The sequence below is a fragment of the Melozone crissalis genome, unplaced genomic scaffold (genome assembly GCF_028551555.1).
Source record: "Melozone crissalis strain CALT ecotype California unplaced genomic scaffold, PUWL_Pcris_2 ptg000002l_1, whole genome shotgun sequence".
Taxonomy (NCBI): domain Eukaryota; kingdom Metazoa; phylum Chordata; class Aves; order Passeriformes; family Passerellidae; genus Melozone; species Melozone crissalis.
In genome coordinates this window covers 7,879,448-7,907,236 of record NW_026535780.1, presented here as the reverse complement: position 1 = coordinate 7,907,236, position 27,789 = coordinate 7,879,448, and the positions used below count along the sequence as shown (strand labels likewise).

Here is a 27,789-nt window from a genome sequence, read left to right as displayed (position 1 = left end):
TATTTTCTAAGGTGTCAGTTAATTTTTATTGCTCACAATTTATATGTCAATTACTAATTTTTTAGCATTTAAAATAGCTCTCAGTTTGCACACCCATTTGTTTTTTGCAGATTTTACAGCATTGCATCATTATTAAACTGCTACATTTATTTACTATTAAACCTGCACAGGCTTGAGAGATGGGGCTGTGAGAATCTCATGGGGTTCAGCAAGGCCAAGTGCAGGGTCCTGCTCCTGGGGACAGGGCAATCCCAAGCACAGACACAGGCTGGGAGGAAAATGGAGAGAGAGCAGCCCTGGGGAGGACTTGGGGATGTTGGTGGGTGAGAAGCTCAGCAAGTCCCAGCCACAAGCTCTGGATGCAGCCCAGAAACCAAATGTGTCCTGGGCTGCACCCAGTGCCCCATGGGCAGCAGGGCAGGAGAGGGGATTGTCCCCTCTGCTCTGCCCTTGGGACACCCCACCTGAGCTCCTGCATCCCACTCTGGAGCCCCCAAAACAAGAAAGATGTTCACTTCTCCAGAGGAGGCCACAAAGTTGATCAAGGGGCTGGAGCATCTCTGCTGTGGAGACAGAGTTGGGGCTGTTAATCCTGGAGGAACATGATTTCCCCTGGCTCTGGGGAGACCTTATAGCACTTTGTAGTTCCTAAAGGGGATTCAGGAGAGCTGAAGAGGACTTTGGGCAAGGGCATGCAGATAAGACAAGAAAGAATGGCTCCAGATTGAAAGAGTGTGTTTAGATCTAACTTTAGATGTTAGAAAGTTCTTTCCTGTGAGGGAGGTGAGGCACTGGAACAGGCTGCCCACAGAAGCTGTGGCTGCCACATCCCTGAAAGTGTTCATGGCCAGGTTAGAAGGGGCTTTGAGCAACCTGGTCTAATGAAAGGTGTCGGTGCCCATGGGGCAGGCAAAGAATTCAATGATTAAAAAGTTAAAATATTGAAGTAGGAAATATTTGTAGATTAGTTGTTAATAAATTAGTTGTCTGCTTTTGGGAAACATGTAGGTTTTGGCCAGCTGTGCCCCAAGCCTATGAAAAATATGGTGTAAAGTGACTGTGAGAGTGAGAGAAGAAAGAAAAAAGCTATGCTATTTTTTTTTTTTAATCTGCTTGTCATTTTTTAAATTATTTTAGCAATGATTTCTGATTACAAATAAATGTAGCTAATCATGACTAGATTATTTAAGACTTCACTTTATCATTACAATTCATGTGGTAGTAATTAGGGCACAACTTGGGTGTTAAACTCTTCCTGAAATAGAGTTACTGGGGAAAAAAGCTCAAAGGAATTAATGACAAATTGCCTGAACAAAAGCGTATTTATTTTGTTATTTCTCTTTCACCTGATTGACTAAATGATCCATCCCTATCTCTGCAGTCAGAAAATTCAGCATAGTTGAGTGAATGTTTGCATAACCATGAAGGTAGTCATAATTAGCAGAAAGGAATGGGAGTTTATTTTAAGGTGAGGTGTTCAGAGCAGCAGCACCACTCTTGTCAAAGAGATGAACTGATGTTATTGCAGCTCTGCAATGCAATTCATTCCCCTGCTTACAGGCCAGTTTTCCACATTTCACCTTACCATTTGTCTCACTTTCTCATTGCAATATTTATTTATAAATTCTGTGAAATGTAAAATAATTTTTCATCCCTATAATAAAAGCTGATAAAAGTTGCAGTGTAATGCAGATCTCATCCTCAGCATAGGACAAAAATGGGCATCTTGCAGTTTTAGCAATTTGCTTCAGTTCTGAGATGTCCTTTTTCTGTACAGCATAAAGGGGGAGTTAATTAAAATCTTGTCTGCAAATAGAATTTCTCACATCACTTATTTGACCTGTTAAAGAAAGTTTTTTCACTAGGGCTGAAGGTGAAGCCACTGAGATCCAGAGGGATTCACGTGACTAAATACCTTTGGGGTTTATTTTGGGAGTTTGTGTGGTGGGATTTGTTTGTTTGTGCTTTGTTGGGGAGGGGGGGTGATAATGTTTGGTTTTTTGTTTGTTTGTTTAGGGTTTGTTTGTTTGGGGGGTTTTTAAATGTAGTAATCCTTTGCACTTTTAATGTAGGAAAAAGGGGGTGTAACACCAGCCAGAAGTTTATCCAATATAAACTGCTCATCCAAGAACATTCACAGGCATTTTCACCTGCTCTTCTCACACTGTTCAGTTCACACAGGATCACATGCTGGGGTTCAGTGAACTGCTACAGGATCTGGAAGAACACAGGCAGCATCTCTGCACCCAGCATGAGGGTACATGGATAATGTCATTGGATTTTAGGGATACATGCTACAGTCATTGGATTTTCGGGATACATGCTACAGTCATTGGTTTGTGAGAATACTTTAGTGACACAGTTCAGTCCTGTAGAACAAGATGACGGAGAAGAAATCCAGACCTTTCAGAGCAGCTGAATGAATCACTGGGAAGTTTGCAGCATCATTTTTGGTTCTATTAAGTGTTGGTGAGTCACAGAATCATAGAATGGGTTGGGTTGGAAGGGATCTTTAGAGGTTTGCCATGGCCTGATATTACACCTCTCTCCCTTCAAGTCTGTTTTAAAGCTGTCAGTCAGCCCTGATATCTTACGAGCAATGTGAGAAATGTGAATCCCATCTGACACAAACAGCTCTGGTGTTGTGCTGATGATCCTATTACCACAAAACCCCAAATTCTGGCTGTGACCCCAGCCATGGGGCCAGGTACTGGTAGACTGAGTCTGTCTGCTCCTGCAAGGATAGGGGGAAAAATTACCTATGCTCCACATTTCCTATCAGCCATTTCAAGGTGCTGAAGTCTCTTTTGATCATCCTTGGACTGCACATTGTGATTTCATCACCCCAACATGGAAGAATAATTGTCCAAGGGCTGTACCAGGCTGGAAAGTTTCCTGCTCATGTCCTTAACTTGGGCCCCAGAGAAGGAAGAGGCCTCCCTAAGAGGAAGGTCAGTCCAGCATTTTGGACCTGTTGTCCTCAGAAAGGAGTCACACAGCTATAGACAGGAATGAACAAAGGAACTTTCATGCAATTACTTTAGCTTAGCTTCTGGGTGCTTCCTGCTAAGCTCAGTAAAGGAAAAATGTCCACAGAGAGAGTTGGAGTAGTTGCAGGTTGGTTTAATTAAAAACCTGGAAAACTTGGACACTATCAGCAAGATCCAGTCTGAACCAAGTGCACAGTTAACAAAAGTCAGTCTGATCATAACAGTTTTTACATTAAAAAATCAAGTGAAGTTATATAGAACACTGTCCAATAATTATTTAAGGTAATATCTGACCTAGACAGATGCTCCATAGTGCTGACCTCCCCACAGTAAGGAGTTCATACAGCCTAACACCTAATCCTAGCCTATGATTATGTCATTTGTGTGCTGGAGAGTGTGAGGCAGCGTGCAGAGGATGAGGAGGGCAGGTGTTCAGTGCCTGGCTGCTGTCCTGGCCCTTCCCCTGGAGGTGGGTGGCGTTCTGCCCTCAGGGTTATCTGCCCTCGTGCCCCCCAGTTCTGGCGTTCCCCAAGTGACGCCGCGTCCCTCTCCTGGCTCTCCGCAGTCCTCCCCGCCGGGCTCCTTCCTCCTCACTGCTCTCCTCGGAGCTGGAAGCCCCTGTGCCTGTTTGTGAGCCTGCGTGGGTGCCTGCTGGAGCCCTTTCAGCAGAGTCCCCTGGGCAGGAGAGCTTCTCCTCCCGGCAGCCGTGCCCGTGGGGCAGCTTCAGGCTGGCGTTGAAGGCAGCAGAGGCCATGCACTCGGCCGCGGCCGCGTCACAGGCACAGAGGAGCTTCTCACACGTGCTCTGGCCAATGCCTGAAAGAGAAATTTCACAATTCACCTTTGAAAGCTGTTGAACTTACTTCTTGTATAATTTGCCACGGGTAGATGAGGTTTTGAAAATAAAATTTTCAAATCTGCCATGAATTTTAGTCTCCAAAGTCACTATTAATTACCTAAACAAAAGCCTGGCACCAAGGTGCTGGGCAGTGGAAGGTTCTGCTGGCTTTAGTTGAATTTGTGAATGTAAAGACACAAGTAGCTGACTTTGTACCATAACTATAAAATGTCTGAATGTAAGTTTCTCAGCCTGACCTGGTCTGTAGCAGGCTTAGATCCTGCAATGCCCCCATGGCATTCAGCAGTCTAAGATACAAAATGCCTAGCCATGATGACTGGACCTTAGAAGCCCCTTTTTCCCCCTCAGACCCTTGCTTATCTCTCTGTAAAACTACAGGTCACTCTCCTTTTGACCCCTGGTATTGGACACTTTCTAAAACCCCTGTATCCTATAAAACCCTTACTTTTGCCCAGCTCAGCAGAAGAGCTGTCCCTGAGAACATTCACAGAATATTCAATAAAGACTCCTGTGGAACCTCACACAGCCTTCTCCTTTCTCTGCATCTGCCTAGGCACCTAGCAAGCAGAGAGCTGAAATCACAAATGACCTGATAATCACTAGAGCTGATATCACTTAAGCTGGCTAAAGTAGCCAGTGGCTGGGGACTGCTTGGGAACTGGGACAGTCTGTTCCAAACAGAACTGAGCTATCCGGATCCACTGCAGCCCTCTGGGGACACCCCGAAACCTGGCAGAGGCCACGTTACTGCTCACATACGCAGCAGTGTAATAACCTTTGTCTCAACTAGGAAAAAAGTTTAAATTTATAGTAAACATTGCTAATTGTTTGTAAGCTAAATATTTCTGTCTCCATACTCAGCTCTAGCAGCTCTGTCATAGTGTCATCAGTCTATCATGTTGATACAGTCATCAGGACATGAGAGTTTCCTCTCACACAAGCTTACATTTTGGTGTGTGATCAAAACATATAACTTCAGATCTCAAATTTCTTTCTGCGTGACATCCAAGTTTCTTAACTTGCTCCATACAGCAGTGATGAGAGAAGCAGCATCTAAATAAAGAGTAGAAATAAATGGAAAATACTTACTCTTCCTGAATCCCAGAACTCTCACAATTCTTTGTGTTTATTTTCAGTGCCCATTAAAACAAAAAAATTTTAGTTTTCATACCCTGGAATGTTTTTTCCTATGAAGAACAAAAAACAACCCAAGCTGTTCCCACCTTCTTCCTGTAATTGTTCCTATTTTCACTTTCCTCTTCCTAAGTCTTTTCATGTCATGTGTTTAAAGAGGGGTGTATTTTAAATTCAAGACACATAATTACAATTGTAATTTACCTAATCTGCCATGAAAAGTGTCTTCCAGTGTTCAAATCTTGGCTAGAAATCTGAAAATAGCATCATGATATTCAGATCATGCCATCATTTTATCAAATTTTTCATTCCTGGGCTGTCTTGTTTGTGTATGAGTGTGCTCTGCTTGGACCTGATGTGCCCCAACTGTTATTAACTTCCTCAGAGAAGGAGGCTTTTAGCTGTAAATACAGCACTCACAGATGTGTTTTTATTTGTGGAATTGTCTGCATTGCCCCTCATGGTCAGCCCTGCTGGCCCTTAGCTTCAGCTCTGACAGAACTTTGCCCCAGCTTTGACAGAACTCTGCTTCAGCTCTGTTCCCTTCTGGAGGACAGTGTGCCCTGGGTGGATGTTAATTCTTCTCTTCATAAGTCACTTTTCAAGCCACCTCTGAGCCAAGTGACCCTTATCCTCATCCCTTTGATATTCTCCTCCTTCTGCTCTGCTCACCTCCCATCATTCTCCTTTCTTATGTGGAGTTAGTAAGTCCTCTCCAAAACATTGCCACAACAATAGGATGTGGTTTAGTCACATGAGAGTATTTTGTGTTTTATGTACTTAAGTGGATTTTTTTTCCCCAGAATGTGCCCTGACTACTGCTCCATAGCTGTACAATGCCCAGAAAATGTTGTACTGATCTTCCTTGGTCCATGGGCACCACAGTACCACCCACAGGTAATGGCACACACAGAGGAGTCCTCACCTGTCCAGTGCATCGGCAGGATCTCCTCTTCCCTCTTGGCCACAGTAGCAGCCATAGGACTCAAATTCCTCTGGGCATCTCCCAGTTAGGCAGAACAGCATTTCTCCAAGCTGGGGCAGCTCCCTCTCCACTCTTCCACGTCCTCTCTCTTGCAGGAAGGTCAGTCGCTCGCACACTGCAAAGCAAAGTTGTTATTTGACATTGTGCTCTCACTGCTTGAGGGCTCTCTTGTGAAGGCAGAAGTGTTTCCAGAGCTATCAGAAACTTTGAAGGCCAACACTTCACCACCTCTAAATTACTGCTTCAGTCCATTAATTATAGCTCTTAGAGTACTGCTGACTGAGCAAGACAGCAAGAAGGCAAGGCAGTTTAAAGGGGAGAGAGATTCCTATGAAGATAGAACCCACAAGTCAAATTGGACTGCAATGAGAATACTTAGCAGTCCTTTGTAATCTTTCAAAGGTAAATTTTTCTTTTGGAATATTCAAACTCAGCTGAGTATTCAGTGGTTTATGTCTTGCTGATTTGGAAAATACAGTCCTAACCTCTTGTGCTTCCACAGTGATAGCTGGGCAATGACCATGTTTGGCTGAAGGAAACAATATTTTTTTCTGTTCTCATTTGAAATAGAGTCCAATTTGAGCTGTAGTGCCCCTAGGCCAAATGCAGGAGTGATCTGTTGTAATGACTATTGCTCTGCTGAGGGTTTGGCATCACCAAATCTCAATCCTAATGTCTCTGTGGCTCCCTCTACTCAGGAAGAGCTGATATTATTGGAATTATTCATAAGATTTGAAAAAACACAACATTCCATATCAGGAAGAAGACATCAAAGGGACCTGTTCTGGGACTTTGCTGGGGAAAGGATGTAAGAGGCTGATGCAGGAGAAGGAGGGAGGGAGGGAGAGCTTCTGTTCCCTCTGCATCCTCCCTTCTCCCAAAAGGAATCCCATCTCCCACTCTGCAGCTCTAGTTTGATTCCCTGCCCCTCTCAGGGTCAATCCTGGATTACTGTTTCCAACAGGAAATTCTGCCCATGTGCCTTCCTGGGTCTTGATTCATTCATGTTAAATCCCAGAATAAACCACAGGCTCAGGGAATTGATCTGTGCTCTCTAAAAGCTGGTATTTTAAAATTGTATTTTCCATTTTAGTGAAAGGTGGGGTTGATTCTTCTGCTCTTTTCCAGTTCCAGGGCTGCTTCTTCTCCATTGGGAAGCCTAAAAAGATGGATGAAACAATGCTTGAGTGTGAATTTATAGCCAGGACAGGTGTAAAATGTCTTAGGATCTCCGGGATCCCTGAGCAGGAATTGGAACAGAATCAGAAATGATGAGAAAAAGTCTGACTGGCAATGGCAAGACTGTGGCAAAAGGTCAGAATGAAGAGCAGGAAAATTCCTATTGCTGCTGCTGCTTATAAAACAAAGCAACTTCAAGATGTGATTAAATTACTTCCAGCAAACAAAAGCAGGGAGAAACATTCCCTGAGCTCATTTTAGATACTGCACTATATGAGAAAAATTTCCTTACAAGCTAATAATTAGTAGTTTTTATAAGTGTTGCTGACAGCATTTTGGCAGAAGAGATTAAAGTGATGGAAGCTTTTGCAGATGTCTCCACCTCCTCTTCTTTTAAGTACCAATACATTTGTGCTTAACTGGTTTAAAATAACTTTATAATATTTATATGTAATACATACCTGCTTTTAATACAGAGGCTGCTGAATATTTCATCAGATGTAATGGGGGAAAATCCCTTTATTTACCTTTTCTTGCATCTTCTCTCTCAGACAGTGCCAGGTCCAGAGCTCTGCCAGAGGAAGCTGTGCTCAGGCCACCCTTTGCAGGGCTTGTCTCTGGAGGAGACAAATGCACTGATTACACTTGTGAAGGGAGAATGACTCTTCTTTCAGGAGTGTGTCCAAAAGTGCACATTCTAAACTATTATCAACTGCAGTCTCCTAAAATGTGTTAATTCTTAGTGGAAGGCTGTTTATTAGTGGTTAATTAAGCTTTCCTGGTCAGGTGGCAGTGAGATGCCCTTCCAGGGCAGTCGGTGCTATTCTTCCTGTGTTGTATGCAACCTCCAGATTTAAATAATACAATACTTTCATTCTACATATCCATGAAAAATGCTGGCTCCTCACATAGCTGGAAACAGGAATAGGAGAGTGCTCTAAATTAGAGAAAGTGTAATTAATTTTTCACTTGCCTTTTGCTTTTGTCCTTGCAGGTGTGCCTGCAGGACTCCTGTTGGTGGAGACAATTTTGACTTGCATTGAGTTACTGTCTCCTGGGAATGAGGCTGGAGAGGTGGTTATCTCTTCCACTGAGACCAAAGCTTCCATAAATCCATCTGCTTCTGAATAAGCAGAAAAAAGAAAGCAGAAGAAGAAATAGAAAATAAACAGCAAGATTTTAATTTTAGATAGCTGGTGAGAGTAATGTCCTCAGGCAGAACCAGTGTGAATTGATGGTCACAGAGAAGGAGTATCTGAGAGGAAAATTGGAAAAGCAGAGTATCCACACTGGTCATTTATGCACATCTCTTGCCTTTCAGAAGAAAGGACTGTGGTTAACTATATCCAATTTAACTGCTGATTGTTTGGGTTTTTTTTTTTTTTTAATTCTCTATGTACTGAGACAAAGAGCTTTGTCAGGTGCTGAAAATCATATTTGCTTCTTAGTCAGCTGTACTGAGAGATAAAGTACAAGTGAGATGTCATTTGCTGAGTAAATTGCTTTAAAAGTGTCTGTCTACCTGAAGTTTCTACAACTGAGAGCAACATCAGTGAAAGAAGAAATTATTTGATTGATGCAGAGCTGGGTGACTGAAGGGTTTTCTGGTTGTAACCAAAAGGAAATATTGAGGGCAAAAATAAGTTGAAAAATAATTATTTTCAGAAGATTCTTTATCCTAAAAAATATTTTGGTATTTGTTTTTAGATGATCTTATTTGTTTTTAGATTATCTGACACTTTATTGTTGATCAGGAATGTTTTGTTGAATTTGGAGGTACTTAAAATCTTTTTATACCTTTTTTATATAATCTAATTTTTAATGAAAACACTTATCAAATGGTTTCACTTCCTTTTCTAAATGTCAATGTGAACCATGTGGCATTTCACAAAAGAGACACTTTTAAAATACTCATGGGCATGTATTTTCCTATTTTTAAAGCTTTCTTTTTGAATTCTTTGGCTGAATTTATTGATTGGACTAAACTCAAATTCATTAAGTTTGTCCCTCTGATGTTCTGGTTTTAGTATGTGTTGAAAATAACCTGTCACAGGATAAGAGAACAGATTAAAAGAAATTAAAGCACTGCTAAGAACACAGCAAAGCCCATGAAAGGTGGCAGAAAGGGATCAATAGTCACACACTGGTTTTGATAGCTCAGCATGGTGCACATTTTAATGCCACTTTGTTTGGCAGTGGAATGTTGAAATAAAAGTGATTCCTGCTGGATGTAAAAAATAAAACCAGAGTTTGGAAATTCTACACTTAGCTAAGAATAGATATCACAAATAATCTCCTGGGAGCTGTGCAGACCTAAAACACAATACACAGATTTTCTGGTGCATTCAGTTAATGTAGGAGAGCATTTAGTGATTTTGACTTAGTACAGCAGTGCTGAATTCATCGGGGTGGGTGACTCTGATTACATTGTTCAGACAATGTAATCAGAGTCAAAAAATGACTGCTCTCTACTCTCCATATGAAGTTTTCTCTGACATTTTTCTGGTGGATTTCAGCCTGCCTGGATAATCCTTTCTGCCCAAAAGGGGCCAGGGGAAACTTCCAGATCTACCAAGGTGCTCCATTTTCAGCTGTGCCTACTGGTGAGGCTGTGCTCAAAGCACAGACACCTGCAAAAGCTGGAACAGGTTTTACACTGGGAGAGAGTTCCATGAAATTATCTGTAATAAAGGAGGAGGCAAAATCAAAATAAACCCTCCTGGCAGCAGATGCTGTGAATGTAATTTACAGAAACAACCATTATATCATTAAACCTTATGTGAAGAGGCTTTCGGAAACACTTGGATGAGGAGTGCAAATGAGTGGCTGGAGGCAAGGAACAGCTAATGCTTCTCAGGTTTTATTGCTTGTGTATCTTCTATCTGACCCTGATCTAAATGTGATTCTCTGGCAGCCCTGTTGCCACCATGTACAGAGTTTTAACTGTGATGCTTTTAGATGAAGAATTGCTGTGTCAGCCAAAGAAAAACTGAGGGTCACTGACCTTTAATTGAGAGGATGGGGGGAGCAGGAGCTGTGCCTCTGTGGTCACTTGAGGTAACTGTACAAAAAACAGAGGCATCATGGTACTGACCTGCCAGCTGAATTTCTGCCATGCATTTCTGAAATTACTTTGACTTAAAGCATTATAAAGCTTAACCAAACAGCCTGGATTTATAAAGATGGTAATTAGGAGAAGCAAAGTGTTTTGCTGAAGGATGTGCAAGTCAGCAGAAGAAATATTATCCAGAAATCCTGTGCGGAAGATTTTTGACTGTGACACCACAGAGCTTCACAAATGAAAATCCATCTTCACCTGTAGTCAAGAGTGCCAAATTTGTCAACAAAATTTAATGACTCTTACCTCTGGCTTTGGAAGTTGCCAAGACTCTGTCACGGGGCTCAAAAGAAGCCACTGTTGAAAATAGAAAATATAAACTCAGGAAACACTTTGCCAGCACAGTTATGAACAGTCTCTGCTGAGAAGAGCTTTTTCTGAAAACAGGAGGATACAGATATAGCATGGAGAGACATTTGCCTGTTTTTCTCAGTGGTGTAGTGATGGTTGTAGACAAAGTGATACTCATAAATTAATCTCATTGCATGCAAATAATGCACATAGCACTAACACAGGATTCTATGAAAGAAGTGCAAATATGGCTGAATTGGGAAATTCAATATAAGGTCCATTTGACAAAGAGACTAAACAGGGTTAGGTCTGGCATCCCAGTGTTGTGCACAGAAGGATGCTGGGCTCCTTGTGAACACCTTGTGTTTGCCTGCACTGAGAGTCAGGTATGGATGGGCAGCCATAAGTCCAAATACCTCCCTGACCTCTAACTTGTTTTCTTGCCCTGACAAAATGATTTTCTTTTGTCAGCTGCCTTTTGGTAAATTATAAAAATAGCTATCAAATGATCTAAAAAATCATCTCCACATTTTTTTTTCTGTGTTGTTAGGATGTCGTGATGTGAAGACTAACTTGTTAAATCCTTTGAATAAGTTTCTCAATGATACTTAGCTTTGGTTTAATGAAGATTCCACAGTTGTCAATGTTGAAGATTCTTTGGGCTTAAAGAGGAAGACAACTGGTTAAATAGTAAGTGGTTCTCCAATTGTTTCCTTCAAAGACAGAATAGAACTACATTGAATCGACGTTTTTTTCAGCTTTTTAAAATTTCTAATACAGGTTTTTGTTCTTGGAACCTTATGATGGACTGTGCCTCATTAGGGAGCAGGAGTAGTTGTTTTTTCAGGAAATAAAACATTGCTTCAGAAGTGCAAATACAGGTGCTCTCATTCCTTCAGGAGTTCTGTTTTCTATTACAAAGTGTCCCAGAAGCAGACAGAAAAACATGAACCAACACTGGAGCTGCTGCTAGGTGAGAATGAAAAATATTGTAAAAAACTACTTTGATAATCCAGGAGAGCTATGAAGGAACAGCCAGCCCTTACATTCAGCATAAAGCCTTTTCAGGTACCTACACTTGTGCATGTGCTGCTATTTAAAAATATAAAAACCAAATAAACCTACAAACCTTTAAATGTCAGAAACATTGTTTTCATAAAAAGAAAAAAAAAAAATCCATGTGGTTTTCATTATTCCAGATTCACCCTTAGGGCAATGGCACACACAGAGGAGCACACTAAAGGTCTAAATCAGATTCTCAAAAAAATCCAGTTTTCCACCCTTCCCTGTGCAAGCTGGTTTGGTGGAAAGGTCCCTGCCCACAGCAGGAGATTTGGAATGAGATGATCTTCAAGGGCCCTTCCAACACAAACCCCTCTGTGATTTTCTGGGTTAAGCAGTGGCCTGGTTGCACATGTCCAGTGCATGTTGCCTCTGTGCTTGGCAGATTTGGGGTCAGAGAACACAGAATCATGGAATCACCAAGGTAGGAAGAGACCTTCAGATCACCCAAGCCAGCTGTCAGCCCTGCCTCTATAACCCCTAAACCACCAAACCACATTGCACAGTGTCAGATCCAAACTCCTCCTAAACACCTCCAGGGGTGGTGACTCCAGCACCTCCCTGGGCAGTCCAATGTGCCTGAACAGAGAAAAACTTCTTGTGAATATCTCATCCGAATCCTCTTGTCTCATCTTAAGAACATTTCCTCTGATTGTTTTCCTGCAGGCACAGCAGAGGAGACCAACCCCTACCTGACCACTCCCTCCTGTCAGGTGGTTTTGGAGAGCCATGAGGTTCCACTGAGCCTGCTCTTCTCAAGACCAAAGAAACCCATCTGCCTCTGCCACTCCTCATAAGAAATGTTCTCTTGTCCTCTCACGAGCCTTGTTGCCTTTCTCTGGACACACCCCAGCCCCTCAATGTCCTTTTTAAAGTGAGGGGCCCAGAACTGAGTGCAGCACTCGGGGTGCGGCCTCCTGGTGCTGAGGGGTGATCACTGCCCTGGTCCTGCTGCTCACTCCGCTGCTGACACAGGCCAAGGTGCCATTGACCTTCTGGCTCCTACTGAGGCAGCTGTGCACCCACCAGCACCCCCAGGCCATTTTCCAAACAGTTCTGGTGCCATTTCAACCTTAACAGCAGTGTGGCTTTGCTTGTGATGGAGCCACAAAACAAAAGTACTAAACTGGGTAAGAGTCCAAGACTGGTCTCCCTCTCAACTTCATATCTTGGCCTTCCCAGAGCTACCAAGGGCTTTGGGTGCTTCTGTCCCTGGCCTGTCACGTGGTGGTGCTCACCATGCAGGCAAGAGAACAGAGTCTCACTGCAGCAGTGAGGTTTTGCAATTACCCACTCCTCATAAGACAATCATTGATCGTAGCAGAAAAAAAAAAAGACTTCCATGACAACCACTCAGCGTTGTTGTTTAGGGACTCACCAAGGCTCCAGAGTGAGGAGTTTCAGCCCTGGATCTCTTTGTTACAAGTAAATAAAATAAAAACTGGTGGCTCATTGGCACAAACCATGCTCAGAATTTCCTCGTGCTACTGCTTGCTCTTAATTAATTCAATATCTTTTAAAGATAAGAATATGCAATTGGCGGTGGGTCCAGTGGTTGGCACCCACAGAGGGCATCTCTGCCAAACAGCTCACCTGCTCCAGCCTGTGTTCCCAGGGAAAAAAAGCTGTTTTGATGAAAACAGGTTTTATTGTAGAGTGTTCATTCTCAGCCCTTGGGAAACTCACTATAAACACTGGCTAAACACATTACATGCGCAAATTGAAAAATTGCACCTTCTCATTCAATCTTGAACTCCATCACCAAAACATTACATCTAGTTTTACAGCAGTCCTTTTAGAAGGGCAGAAAGAAAGCAAATATATTGTATTCTCTCAGCTGTTGGGAGCTGCAAGCAGGGCTTTGTTCACTCTAAGTTGCAAACCTTCTTCCACAGATGCAGTCACAGCCAGTGTTTCATCATTCCCTTGATGAACCAATGCTGCAAAAAGAAAAAAATTTTTACTCCAGAAACTCATGGCTTAGGATGCTCCTTAGACTGTATCCTGGAATAACATGATCAGAGTCATCAAAAAGGAACTTATTTCTAAATATTATTCTGACTACAGCAGCAGTATTAAAATATTGCTTTAGTATTTATACCCTGCTGATACTCAATTCTATTGAGCTACATGCAGTATAATAATAAAAAAAAAAATCCCAAAGAGTTTCAACCTCAACAAGAGGAACTGGCTGGCAGTCAGCATTCTTTAAATTCCCATTTCTTCAGCTTATTCTTTTGAGTATAAGCTGGTCTCAATTCAATACATTCCAGACAAGAATTACAGGGGTGACCTACCCTCCATGTGTCGTGTTGTCAGCTCTCTCTTGCTGGTTGCTTCTGAAAGAGAAAAGTCTCTCATAAAGTGTGAGAAGGGGATTTTTTCACTGTTTGGTCTGAACTGCACAAATCAGGAGCCCATTGAATGTATTCCTATTAAATATTTAGTTAAATACATGCCCATTTCACTCAATTTTTTCTCTGTAATAAAGGACCTACCAAAATCCTTTGCCTATGGATTCATCAGATAGGGATTTTTTTTTTTCCAAAGTTAGAACTGGACAAAACAGCTACACAGAAGGATTATAATATGTGTGAACATTAAGTGAAAATGTTTCATGCACCTAATATTAGCAGAGGCATCCAGTGAACTCAAATAGAATCTGTCTTTATCAGCAGTGATAAAAACAGCATGATTTTCCTGTTAGCAAAGAACAATTTCCCCTTTACCTTTGGTGTGTTGGATCTACCATACTGTATATCAGGGACATCTGATCCCAGTAGAAGATTACTGTCTTAAAAAAAGACACAAGCTGGCTTTGATGCAAACCTTCCTGGGGCATTTTCTTCTCCCTTGATGCATCCAGGAGGGTGTGCACACATCCAGGCTGTGATTCAGGTGTGTGTCTGTCTGTCCTTAGCACTGGAGGCAGTGACTGTGACCCAAAGTATTAGAACAGCTAATGCTGATTTTCACATCTCCCTCAGCTTGGGAACCCAGAGCTCCTGCCCCTGCCATGCTCTGGTTGCAATCCATATGAATGAAGTTTTTAATCCAGGCCTGCTCCCACGGGGCAGGCATTTGGTCTTGCAGAGCTGTGATTTCAGCTGCAGAGCAGAGATCAGTGTGTGACCATGGGGATAAACCTCCCTTCATCCTTAGCAGGGTTTATTTCCCTCCAGAATAGAAACCAAGTAACTGAACAGAGGAAGCCTGTTTTTGCTTTTCCAGTCAGTTTTTGAATGGTTTAAGGGAAGATTTGGCTTAGCAATATTTTTAGTATTTTCTGCTAGTGACATCATCACAAGTATCCCTCATTTATTTCAGGTGGCAGAAGCTTCCTGAAGAAAAAGATTTCTTCACATCTAACTTGAATTTCCCTGTTGCAGTTGTGTTCCTTGCACCCTGTGCACCTCCAGGAAGGTCTGGCTGCATCTTCTCTGCACACTCCACTCGGTACTGAGTGTTAGGAGTAGAAGAGCTGCCCATTTTTTTAAAAGGTTGCAGAGTTCACAGGTGGGGCCAGTTGCTGCCAAGGTGGAGTTCTAACTGTTTGTTATTGTAATCACCTGTCGTTTTCATTAAGTATCTGTCCTGATGGTTAAGAATTCCCCCTTTTGTCGAGTGACACCCTGCTGCTTCCTGAGGATGGCACAGGGGGTGAAGAGGAGGAGACCTCGGAGTTAGCATACAAATAGCATTGGATCCAGCATGCAACGGGAGAAACCCCTCACCAAACCTAGCCAAAAACCCCTAAAAACAACGAGCCAACATGAAATGGAAAAATCAAAGTGATGACCAGACGTGAGGAACAGAATGTAGTATCTGCTAAGACCCTTTTTACCCCTCACCCTAACCACCGAGATGTCAGCTAGATGAGGACCTCAAATATTAAACCAGAAATTTAGGGTATCTCCTGATGCTCTCCTGAGGATGAAACCCCCAGCTCTGCCCACAGACCAGTGGACAAAGCTGCACTTGCAGACCCATCCCCCCCTGAACTGATCACTTTTAATAAAGGCATTAAAAAGGAGAAAGGTCTCCTGCCTGTGTTTATTTCACTGAGAACTGCAAAAAGATCCCCCCAAGCCTTCTCCTCTTTCCTCATGGGCTCCAGCCCCTTCCCCACCCCAGAGGCCTCTCCTGGCCCTGCTCCAGGACAGCAATCAGTCTGCCACCACCTTCTCTCCTGGTACTCACCCAAGTAGCAGTAAATGGTCAGGACACATGAAACTGAGACCAAGTTTATGGCAGGAAAGCACCCAGCTCCTGCTTCGTTCTCGCTGGGTCACATTGGGTGCCAGCAGAAAATCTGGCAGGAGGGGGCACTCGGTCAGATCCCTGTTATTACCTGTAACTGGAGATGGGCAGAAGGAGACATCCAGCCCATTCAGGGAGGAGTTGATCTGGGCATTCACGAAGCATTCAATGGCATCTTTGTCACAGGTGCAGAGGAACTGTTCACAGGGATCCACAGACTCTGGAAATAAAACAGAAATCCAAACAAGGCACCATTGAAAAATCCTCTCCACTTTCTGCTTTTTCCTCCTGTAAGGTTTGTGTCTGTATTTTGTTAGTCCAAACCTATTTATACTGAGCTTCTCCATGCAAAACATGGACAAGCTTCATAGTCCAATTCTTGTTTTAAACACCAGTTGATGCAGCCTGGCATGGCTGTCAATAAGTTATTGCCTCTTTGGTTGTGTCTGCAGAGTATTGAGGACTACAGAGCAAGGCTCTATTCTTCCATGGAAAACCTAATCCAGCTGATGCTGCATTTAACATTTCACAGACTGCATCAAAATATTCCTCCTAACTCCAAGAGGTCACAGTCCACAATCCAAGCCTTTCATGTGAGATGTGATTTGCTCCTTAAAAAGAATCAGAGAACCTTAGAACAGCTTGGATTGGAAGGTGTGTTAAACCTCATGTCATTCCACCCCTTGCCATGGGCAGGGACATCTTCCACCAGACCTGGTTGCTCAAAGCCCCATCCAGCCTGGCCTTGAACACTTCCAGGGATGAGGCATCCACAACTTCTCTGGGCAACTTGTGTCAGTGCCTCACTGCCCTCAAAGTTAAAAATTTCTTCCTAACACGAAGGATAGGAAACAGTTCCCCATGAAATACTATTTTCAAAATTTCCTACCTTTCAGAATTTAAAAAACATTGACTTTTCATAGCTGTCACACTTCTATTTTGTATTTGTGATGGGGACTATACAGAAAGAGCTTAAAAAGCATTATTAATGCTTAAATGCAGTTGGACTATTAGAGATTGGCCTAAATAACAAAAATGGTTTTAATTTGAAACAAGAAATTGAAATTGAATCAGATTGTTGCTTAAATAGGACATAAGGGTATTAGTTTGGGGATTCTGCTTCTCTTTGCTGGTATCCTCAAGCCATGTTCTAGCATTTAGTCTTTCTGAGAGCCAAAACTAGATGAAAAATTATTTTACATGTTATTAGGCATTAACGAACCCCACTCTTGTCAGGCTTGTACCAGCATTGCATGGAATAGCTCCTGTTATAACACACAATCTTTGCCTTCACTGGTGACAGAGCTGTAGCTGAGGAGTGTGTGTGACCCTCTGAACAAAGAATTTGATCCCTCAAGGTGCAGAAAAATCAGGCCTTGATGCCTCAAAAGAAGATTGTTTGTCAGGTCTCTCCTCAACATCTTCTGCATTTCTGATGTGTGGAGACATCTCCAGCAATGCTTAGCGGTCCTGCAAAGTAAGGGAAAGCCCAGGAAGAGGCTGCCTGTTGGAGGAGCTCTGAGAAGTGGAGTGAATAATTTCTCTATGACTTTTGGTAGGTAGACCAGAATGAACTTCTGGTGAAGCTCCAGTGTCAAGCTCTTTTGACAGGTGAATCTCACCACAGGTCAGGTTTTTAGTAGAGCAGCTGACATCTGCAGAGATCTTTGATGGGTCCCACGTGCACTCCATCTCCAGCGCTTCCTCGTAGCATCTGCGGTGCTGAAAGCAGCATCTTAAAGGGGAAATAACAGAGAGGTCAAACCATTCAGTTTGATCCCCAGACAGAAGAAAGGCTGAGTGCTGCCTTTCCCTGAGTCAGAGTGGCAGGATAACCATGGCTGCATGCAAAACTGAATGGTGGGAGCAGGTCTGCCTGCTGTGGGTGACCAAACATTTCTGTCCTGCTGTGGTTCCCAGGTGCTTGCAAGGACTTTGCAGGCACTTCATATAAGAAATCCACTGCCAGTGCATAAATACTTCCCCTCAGCACTGTCAGCTCACTCACAAGCAAAGCCCCACAAGTCAGCCCTAGAGATCTTGGATCCAGTCCTGTCCCAACTTTCCTCACTGCAGATTTGGAGAACTAAACTGAACCTGGCACTCAGGGAGGGTTAAGGGCTCTGCAATGTGAATTCCTGTGTCTCATTGGGCCTATATCAATACATGCAGTTTTGTCCTCCATTTCTTGTACTTCTATGCAACAATCACAATTGAAATGCACAATTTAGCCATGGAAAAGGGCCATGAAATATTTTTCTCACACTGGAGTAAAACAGTTTTCTCCTGCCACTACACAACAGAGGCAATCAGAAACCTTGTGTTTTCCTGCACCCCTGTTGTTATGCCAAAATCAATTTGCCTACAGGACCACTTCACTTTGAGTAGGAATGAAAAGTCAACTAAACCAACAAGCTCTTCTTCAGTCCTCTCCTCTCTTCAGCTCTTTGTACAGATAAATCATCTCCACAACATCTCTGTGCACTGACATCAGCTGTAAATGAAACTCCAGGTAAAACAGTCATAATTTACCCCAGGTAAAATTGTTACATAGATTAAACAGTCTTGCTGTTAGATTCAGATTGAAATACCCTCATTTCAGAGAAATGGACTCAAAACACACCTCCACTATTGAGTTGCATTTGTCCTGGACAATGCTGAAAAGGCAAGGACAACATGAACATCCAGACCCAGCATCTGCTGCCAGGTAGGCTGACACCTGCTCGTTGCCAGGCTCCCTTCTATGGAGCCCTTCTGCACATGCTACACATGCACTTTCACTTTTTCCCCTCCTCTATTTAGAAAGAATTTAATATTTAATCATTGACTGTATTAATAAATAATTATCACAATATTTTATTTGTCTTCACAACCAGAGGAGTCCAAGGAATGTATCTAAAAAAAGTGAGGGCAAATAGCCTTCAGCAGAAATGCCTGATGGCTCCTCTGCACCATAAATTCTACTGTGCCTTGTTCTAGAGATGAGGCTGAAATCTGTGAGCTCCACCAGGAACAGGGTTTTGAACACCTGACTGGTGATGTCTCAACAGTCCTCTGACTCTACATGAGGTGTAGTGTGGTGTTAGCTTCTAAAAGCTCCTCTAACTGCATAGGAAATCTAACACAAACTCTGCACTTCTTGTTTGTTTAGAGATTCATGATAACATCAACATTTACTGCAACAGTTAATCTAAAAGTTCAGTTAGTTTCCCTTTGCAAGCAGGGAAGGGATTGTTTCCCTGTCATTGCAAGACATGGATTGTCTTCTGGGCCTGCTTCTCTTTGACAGAGTCTGTGGGGACTCCTAATTTAGATATGACCACAAGCTACTCTGGAAATGGGAAAAGGTTGCTCTCACAGGCACTAGTACTTTCCCATGCCTTAAAAACCTGCTGTGAGGCATTGAGTCCTTTTCTATGGAACAGAAATGGTGCAGACAAGCCCCAAGATTTGCAAAACTATTTTCTAAGAAATAAAATCAGTGAAAAAAAAATGCAACACTGTGGGAACTGTCTGTGGGAGAAACAGGCAAGCCACTGGTTTGGAGGCCCCCTTGAAGCAAGAGCACATCTCTGTCAGTGGCAAAGCAATAATTTAGTCTCTGTTTGCTGCCATGGCAGTAGGAATTCTGTGCTGATAGGGAAACCTCACCCCAGGGCTGCACAACAAATTGTAAACACAAACTGGCTGTGTGGGTGATTCTCAGGACAAACCTGCTGATGGATGTTTCTGCAGTCTCTGGGTTTGTGCTGCTCTGCACTAAAATGGAGCTGAGTGAAGCAAGAGCCCAGGTGCTCAGCTCTGGGGTATCAATCCATTGAACTGACTCAGGCTCCCATTTCAGGATGTCATCACAATTGTTCAGAAAACCTTTCACAGAGAAGTTCCATGGCTTATTTCCAGTAGCAGGGTTAGATCTCCATTTTCCCAGCCATCCCATGCTTCAGAGTGGATGGATTAACTTCCACCTATCTATAGGCTTAGCCCTTTCTGAGCCATTGCTGTCTTCACTCAGGGAATGAATACATTACACTGTTGGAAAACCCATTTTCTTCACAGACATGGATGTATCTTGATTCTCTTTGAATTTCCTTTCCCATCTCTTGCTGATACAATTAAACAACTATTTGATTGTCCTGAGATTACATTTTCTCTCACTAGAGCCAGATGGTGTGGGTCTTACTTACCCCGAAATAAATCTATCTTTTTTTTACTGTTTCTAAATAATTTACACAGGTGTTATGCTTTGGGTAATCAGAGCAGGAGGGCAATTCTTGCCAGTCAGGGCAGAAAAGGACCTCTCATGGATGTGACTTACTCATCAGCTTCATCCACTGGGAGCCCTTCCATCTCAAACCGGCAAGAGCAGCCGTAGTCCTCGAAATCCCTGGGGCAAAACCCAGTGACACACTTCATTCTGTTCACAAAGTTGAGAAGGGCAGGGAAGTTGGTGAAGATGGACTGTAACCAGGTGAAGTGAGAGCCCAGGCAGTCTGGAAGGAAAACAGCCATAAAGCACCTGGTCAGTGGAGGTGAGGCAGGTGTGGGTGATGTTTGCATGAGCACAGAGGCCAGACCAGGCAGGGACATTGGGCAGTGCTTGGCACTCACAGTGCTTGGTGTTACAGTGGCCTTTGGGGAGATCTGCATCCACAAAAATCACTGTTTCATCTTAATAAATATATAAAAACAAACCCCACAGGATTTCTCTTCATAGCTAAAGTACAATTGGAACAGGTACGTACCAAAAAATAATGCAACGCTTTCCACATTTTGAAAGATTCCATTGAAGAGTGTGGCATTGTCTAAATGAAAAAAAAAGCAAACAAACAATGCTTATTTTAATTTTTTTTTTCTTCCCCTACCAGCCTTCCCCTAGTCTCACTTCAGTTGTTAAACCATTTTGAGATGAGTCCCTGGCTATTTGCTCACACTTCCCTGTGATGCCTCTGGAGTACAAGGATTCCCACTGCCATGCAAAGTTGCAGAAAGTAAAGCTTAAACCTTTCTTACTCAAGATTCTTTCAGGTGTGTTAAGCAGCTCTGGCAGGAATGGTGGTGGCTCCAGTTCTCGGCCACCTACCTCAGCAAATAAATTTGAGAAGAAAAAGGTTTAAATGTAAAAAAAACCAAAAAACAAACAACAGCAACAACAAAACAAAACAAAAAAACCACAACAAAACAAAACAAAACAAAACAAAACAAAACAAAACAAAAAAAAAACCTAAAAAATCACAATTAACCAGCAACATATATTTCATTATGACACACTGCATGCATTTTGAATATCTTCATACCCTGGTAAACTGATTTATCAAAGATATGAATTACTTGCTCAACTCCACCCCACCCTGGGAAGCCCAGAATTGTACTGGTGTGGACTCGTGTGTACTGGTGTGTACTTCAATTCAAAACCCAGTCTCTGCTGAGCAGGAATTGCTGCTGGGGATGAGCTAACCCTTGTCTTCCTGTCTCATCTGAACAGTAGCCCTTTCAGGGACAAATTAGTAGAATTATACAAAATTGTTTTAGTGCCCACCTATGTCCCAAGCACTCTGTAACCCTGTGCTATAATGTGAAGCAGTGTTATTTAAAGTGATCTGGTTTTTCTAAGTCAATCTTGGCCTGTTGCCTTATTGCCTCATTGTCTCTCTTCCTATGACTGCATATTTCAACTTAATTATCTTTTCTTCCTTTTGAAGATGACGTGGTATATTTGGTGTATTTTCAACACTTCCATTCTTTCTGTTGGCCAAATTCTGAATTAGAGTAAAATCTAACATTTGTTCTCTCCCTTCCCATTTTTAACCTGTTTTTTTTTTCCCTCTGCATGATTTCAGAAGACTGTGTATTACTTTGGATTTATTTAACCTTGGCTTTTTAAAAAATGTAGTAAGTAAAGTGTATTTGCTGTCTCAAGAATCTATATATTTAAAACTGAAAAAACCCATGGTGTTAAATTCATGGCATAACTTATGTCTCAGAATAACTGGCATTAGGAAAGCTGTTCTTTTTGTCTGAAAAAATTCTGGGAAAGAGCTGACAGTTTTCTTGCTCATCTGTTACATTTTCATGCAATAAATATAGGTGTAAAAGAGTAAAGCAGAGTAATGGGGTTTTTAGACAGGAGGCTTAACTCTATGCTTAGTAAAGCATTAAGAAAACTAGGATTATTCTTTTTTTTTAAAGATCATATATAAGTGCTTTCTCAGGATGTCCACAACTTTGTGATGTGAACAAGATTTTCATGGTGATAGTCATATCCTCCCAGCAATAATTTCTCAAGTTCAGTTGCAGAATATGGGCATAGGATTGAGTGAGCCAGGAAGAGGTTCTTCCTCTCTTGTGTTATTCTTTTTCCTGAAATTCTTGGTCACAATGAGAAGCTTTTAGATAAGGAGTAATCCATCAAAAGTGTCCTTCTCTGCAGCAGGACTAAGGGGAGAAAATTGCTTTTCACAAGCCAGAAAAAGTCTCCTAAATAAAGGCTGATCTTTTCACAGAACTGTAACATGTCTGTTGAAAGCTTCATTGCCAAGAGGAATTCAGCTTCAGGCAAAATAATGGCATGCCTTGCAGAAAACCAGCATTGAGTGCTATATTTGTACACATGCTTGCTAGAGAAAAACTAACCCTTATTTTCTGGCTTAAAGCCTGTATTTCCTCTGCAATGACAAACATCACCTGGGCCAGGTTCTGTCACGTGCAGCTGGAGCCAGGTCTGACACACTGCACAACACCACAGCTCAAACTAAGTGTTGGAGAAGAGCCATTAATTATTTGGTTCTTTCAGCAAAATGTTTGGAAAACAGGAAAATTCCATAGAGTTGAAATGTGTCAGAGGAGAAAATTGACAAAACCATATTCCAGGAGTACTGGAATTGTGATTGCTCCACTATCCTTCCCTTGCTATTAGTTCTTCTGGGCAAACTGAACTGTGGACACCCAATTAACACATAAATGTTTGAAGTTCCCCTGGAGAGGAATGTCTGGTCAGCACTTTGGTAAACCATTGGCTCTTCTAATCCTATAATTACAGAGAAAAACTTTTTTATTTGCCACCAAGTCAAGATCAATGAACCAATGTTTGCTTACAAGATTGCTTACTTTTGTTTAAATTGGGGGTGGGAGGAACAAGGAGAAAATACTTTCTGGAGTAATTATTCTCTTTTCCTCTTTTGGTACCATGTATTTTGAAACACTGTTCTGTGTAATTCCCAGTAGAGGCAGTGAAAGATTTCACTACAAAAATCAATCCTTCAAATCTCAGAAGACCCTGGGGATGCCAACTTGTCTCACCTCTCTCTAAAACCTGTTAAAAAATTCAGTACATTTTGAGGAGACTCCTGTATGATACATCAGCTCTTGGGCTTTCCCATTGTACACCTTATCCATGAAATTTCTTTTAATGTCCAGTTACACATAAAATTGTTTCTGAACTGCATCTGTGATTTTCCTACCTGACAACAGTTTTCTGAAATGTTGTACAAAAAAATCCCATCAAAAAATCATCACTGCACCTCCAGTTGTCTTTTTCAACCATGGCTCACTGAAATGTCCTAAATCAGGGCATGGATGCATTAAAATCCTTGGGAAGCAAAAACCTTGACTATGCCAGAAAAAATCAGGGTGCAGAAAACCCAAACTATTTGATTTATTCAAGGTAAATCACATTAAATCCTCTCAAAGATGCTCTTTCATGCACAGATATTTGCTTCAATCTCAAAGCAGAGATCAGCAGAATAAATCCCACAGAAATATAAATCAATAATCCTCCCCAAACCTAAACGTGGTAACACTTTAAATATTTATGTTCTCATTGTATTTAGCTAAAGGGAAAGAATCTAAACACTGCTGCACAGCCTTTTAAGGTTTGGGGGACTTTTTTCAAATGTTTTGTCAGAAAAATGTATGACTGTCCAGATATTTTTGAGTGCAGTATCAACATAAAAATATATATTTTTAAAATAAATAAATAGTGCAGATATTTGGGCATTTGCTATCACTGCAGTGGGAAATGTGAATATTCTCTCTGGTTTCACTCTATATAGTAGGAGTGTTAAGGTTCAGCTTCATAATTTTAGCCTGTATGTTTTGTGTTAGACCCATTTAATTTCTGAACTGCAATGCAAGCAGCCCCTCAGAGGAGAAGCTGCTGGTGAAGCTGATGAAGGCCGGTGCAGAATTTTCTGTGCTGGGGTCCTGAGTTTTCTATTCCCTTTAGAAATGTCCCCATGGATTGGCCAGAAATGGTGACAGACCTTCTAAGAGTCCTTTTCTTCACTTGCACATCGTAACTCTCTCTGACATTCCTACACAGTGCAGAGACTGCAGAAATTTGAGGTGTTTGTCCATCCCTGACTCAGGGAAGTTCATTCACTCATGACAATAAAATCCAAAGAGTTATATGAAGAAAAAGCTATTCATAATAAAATTCAAAAGAGGAGCTTTAGGTGGACATGGATTCTATTTCAGGATGTACTGAACAGTTTGGAGAATTAAGATAATTCAAATGTATTTAATGAGTAGAATCTCTTTATATGGAACTTATAAATTTGGAGTCTTAATGGCTTAAATAATGACAAAGTGCTAGCAAAAAGAAATTGCAAATTTTTGGTTGTATTTTTAACCCCACTACTTATTTTGTTGCTTCACTACAAGTCATGAGAAAAATATTTTATAAGCACTTCATAAAGAAATGTCTTCAAATGCACTTAGGTGTTGAACACCAACATTTGTGGAGAGAGCAGGTGTGTTTCTAAGGGACTGTTTCCAAATGCTCATACTTAAAATAGTATTTTGACATAATGTCAAGTAATCATAAAAATACATTGCCACTTACCACTATACACCACCATGGACATAGACACCAGCAGAATTACAATCATTTTTTGTTTAATCCAAAGACAAGAAAAAAGTCACACAGCAGACTCGTGTGCCTGGTGAGTCAAGTAAAATATTAGACAGAATGTTATCACTTCAGTCTGGGATTAGGAAGACACCATCTTGGGAAATCATTCTTTTGTAGCCTGGATATATTTCTGCTTGATAAAATTCAGTTTTTACCCTTATCATAATAAATGCACATATTACAGGAAAGATGAACCTTATATATCCTTATTTTACCAATGTTGTCTAAAAGTATGACTAACAATATTAATTTTGGTATTGCTTTGAGTCAAGAGACTATAAAGTTGCCATGTAGCAATAAAATGGTGCACTTGCAGTTTCTTTTGTTTTGCAAACAGTTTTCACATCTTCCTTCATCTCATACAATGTGCAAACAATTCTTATGTTTAAATGAAGATACTGTGAAACACTGTGTAAATGAAGTTATTCTGATATTATATCTATTGGAATTCAGTTTATCCACAATCCATTATATTTGCTTCATATCACAAAAAATTGTAGTCAAACATTTATTCTAATCTATGTTGAGACTCATCTAATATATCGTAATTTTTCCTAATGAGAAATATGATGTTATTTGGAGATCTTCAAGATATGTGTGTAAGAAATTCTTGTCAATGTGTTGCTCTAGTATTCATTAAATGGAAGATGACAGATTGGTTTTTAACTACAATCACAAATTACTTTAAATTTAGAGCAAGTAAGTCAGGCATAGGACTTTTTAAAATGAACAAAAAAATGAACACACACATATATGTACCTGCTTATTATTATCTGCTTTTCTTAACTCAAATATGGAATTAATTTCTAACAGAAAATCTTGTAATATTTTATCAGGAAGTGAGATTATATATCTAACAGCTCTAAAAATTTATAGTCTATTTTCCCAAATCTCTTCCCTATATTTTTTGTCTATTACTGCAAAGTTACAAATAGCTTATTCTACATTGTTTTCTTCTTGCTTCCCTTATTATAGAGAACATCCAGAAGAACTTACCTTGAGGGATGTTATCCCAAAGCAGCTGGATGGAAGACAAATGAATATCAGCAAAGCCAGTACTAACTTATTTATACCCACTTGGATATAAACCTCACCCATGTGATCCCTTCCTTTATCAAACCCACTTCAACATTTATTAATTAATTCTGCCATGAGATTCCTTGGAGTCTTTATGCCCAGTGTATCTGTAATATGGCTCCAGCCATGTAAAGGATCTATACTGGGAAGTCTCTTCTGCTGGTGCTTTCACCATATAATAACTTTCCCTAATGCTCTTGGCTGTAATTAAATAACAGACATCCCATTGTTATTAATCACTCCCAGAATCTCTTGGGCATGTGAATGTGGCTTTAATGGCTTAGCAAGAGGTAGTGTTTGGTGATGAAAGATGAGTGAGAGTTTGCACAGCTTTAAACACTGGCATTCCTCAGGGTTGGGAAGTCTTCTTTAATCCATCCACAGTGGCTCTGATCCAAGGCTGAGTGAAATGCAGGAGAAGGTTGGTTCAGTGAGCTTAGGGCAGGCTGCCTTTCATCAGGAAGGTGTGCTTTCTGCCAGGCCCAGACACAGCTACCCTTCAAAGAGTCCATCAACAGAGACAAACTGCCCACTGAACAGCAGCATGGAGAAGTGAGAAGTTTGACAATTGGGAATTGTAAAAATTCTTACATGAGAAAAAGGCCCTTTGACTCTGCGACCTACAAGGTTTTCAGGAAGGCCTTCACGGTCACCTGTGAGATGTTCATGGAGAAGCTGTTGATGTCTGAGCTGGATGTGCCTGGGGAGGTGGTTGAAAATGGACTGGTGAGGCCACAAGGGTGGTGGCCAGTGGCACAAAGTCTGTTGGGAAGCCAGTGCCTGGTGGTGCATTCCAGTGCTGGATCCAGCCCTGCCTAGCATCTCCGTGAATGGCCTGGATGATGGGGCAGAATGGACCCTCAGAGGGCTGGCAGGTGACACTGAATGGGATGAGTGACTGGCATTTCAGAGGGTCATGCTGCCATCCAGGACCTCAGCAGGAACTCCATGAAGTTCAACAAGAAGTGCCAAGTCCTGCATCTGGAGAGGTGCAGCCTCACACACCAAGATGTGCTGGTGGCCACCTATCTGGGAAGCAGCTTGCTAGAAAAGGACCTGGGCTTCTGCTGGACAGGGGTTGAACAGGAGTGGGAGGTGTGCCCCTGCAGCAGAGAGGGCTCAGCATGTGCTGCATTGGGCAAAGTGCTGCCTAAAGGCTGAAGGAGGGGTCCTGCCCCTCTGCTCTGCACTGGTGAGGTCACATCTGCAGGGCTGTGTCCAATTCTGGGCTTCCCAGTGTAGGACAGACATGAAAAAACTTGGGACAGTTCAGAGAAGGGGCACAGAGATGATGAAGGGACCAGAACATCTCTCATGAGGAGGGGGCTGTAGGAATGTGTATCTTGATGGAGTGACAAAACTATCCTTTGCCCTTTAAAAAGGAAATAAGCCCAGAAGTTTTTCTCTTTGATTAGAAAAAGGCATCTCATAGGACCCAGGGGACTTCACCTCAATCTTAAGGATAGCTAACTGGACAGGAGCCAAAAATTCTTGCCTAGGCCATTTACTAAAAAAAGAAGAGAACAAAGAAACTAGTTGCTTTTGTGAGGTGTTTCACCAAGGGCAGGAGGGCCTCTTGCACCTAAATTGGTTTTTCTCTGTAAAGAGTTTGTTATTTTGTCTTTTATTAAAACCTTTTTGTTTCCAACACTGCAATAGAAGCCATCCTGCTGATTTTATGCCTTCTAAGGTAGCTAAGCTATTTTAGCTGTGAAATAGACCTCCAAGAGCTCATGAGATGTAGCTGGAGGAGGCTCCTATTTCAGGGGACAAGAGAGCTGGGACTCTTCCCTTGAGGAGCCTTGGGGGGATCTCATCAATCCAGTAAACGCCCGAGGGCAGGGTGCAGTGGGACAGAGCCAGTCTCTGTCCAGCAGTGCCCAGTGACACAGCAAGAGACAATGGGCACAGGCTGAGGCTGCT

The 27,789-nt window shown here is 41.9% G+C and overlaps 1 protein-coding gene across 1 annotated transcript; it reads right to left on the bottom strand.

Moving 5' to 3' along the window:
• Window positions 1–3,483: 3,483 nt before the first annotated feature.
• On the bottom strand, window positions 3,484–24,766 carry OC90 (otoconin 90). Its single transcript, XM_054269582.1, has 15 exons — window positions 24,721–24,766; window positions 20,892–20,957; window positions 20,624–20,683; window positions 20,197–20,371; window positions 17,501–17,613; window positions 15,970–16,098; window positions 13,916–13,957; window positions 13,502–13,558; window positions 10,512–10,562; window positions 10,152–10,208; window positions 8,121–8,270; window positions 7,675–7,764; window positions 5,909–6,083; window positions 4,796–4,902; window positions 3,484–3,806 (listed from the first exon to the last, which is right to left on the bottom strand). Exons 1-15 carry the CDS (start codon window positions 24,764–24,766, stop codon window positions 3,484–3,486), a joined length of 1,641 nt encoding a protein of 546 aa, XP_054125557.1.
• Window positions 24,767–27,789: the final 3,023 nt, after the last annotated feature.

Bases quoted from the DNA above. Each gene is read 5' to 3' on its own strand.
- OC90 (XM_054269582.1), bottom strand. From the start codon at position 24,766: ATGATTGTAATTCTGCTGGTGTCTATGTCCATGGTGGTGTATAGTG. The intron at 6,084-7,674 runs GTAAATAAAGGG...TTTGCTTTGCAG, and splicing joins GAGAGAAGATGCAAGAAAAG to TGTGCGAGCGACTGACCTTC. The intron at 3,807-4,795 runs GTAAGCTTGTGT...TTTCTCTTTCAG, and splicing joins TTTTGATCACACACCAAAAT to GCATTGGCCAGAGCACGTGT.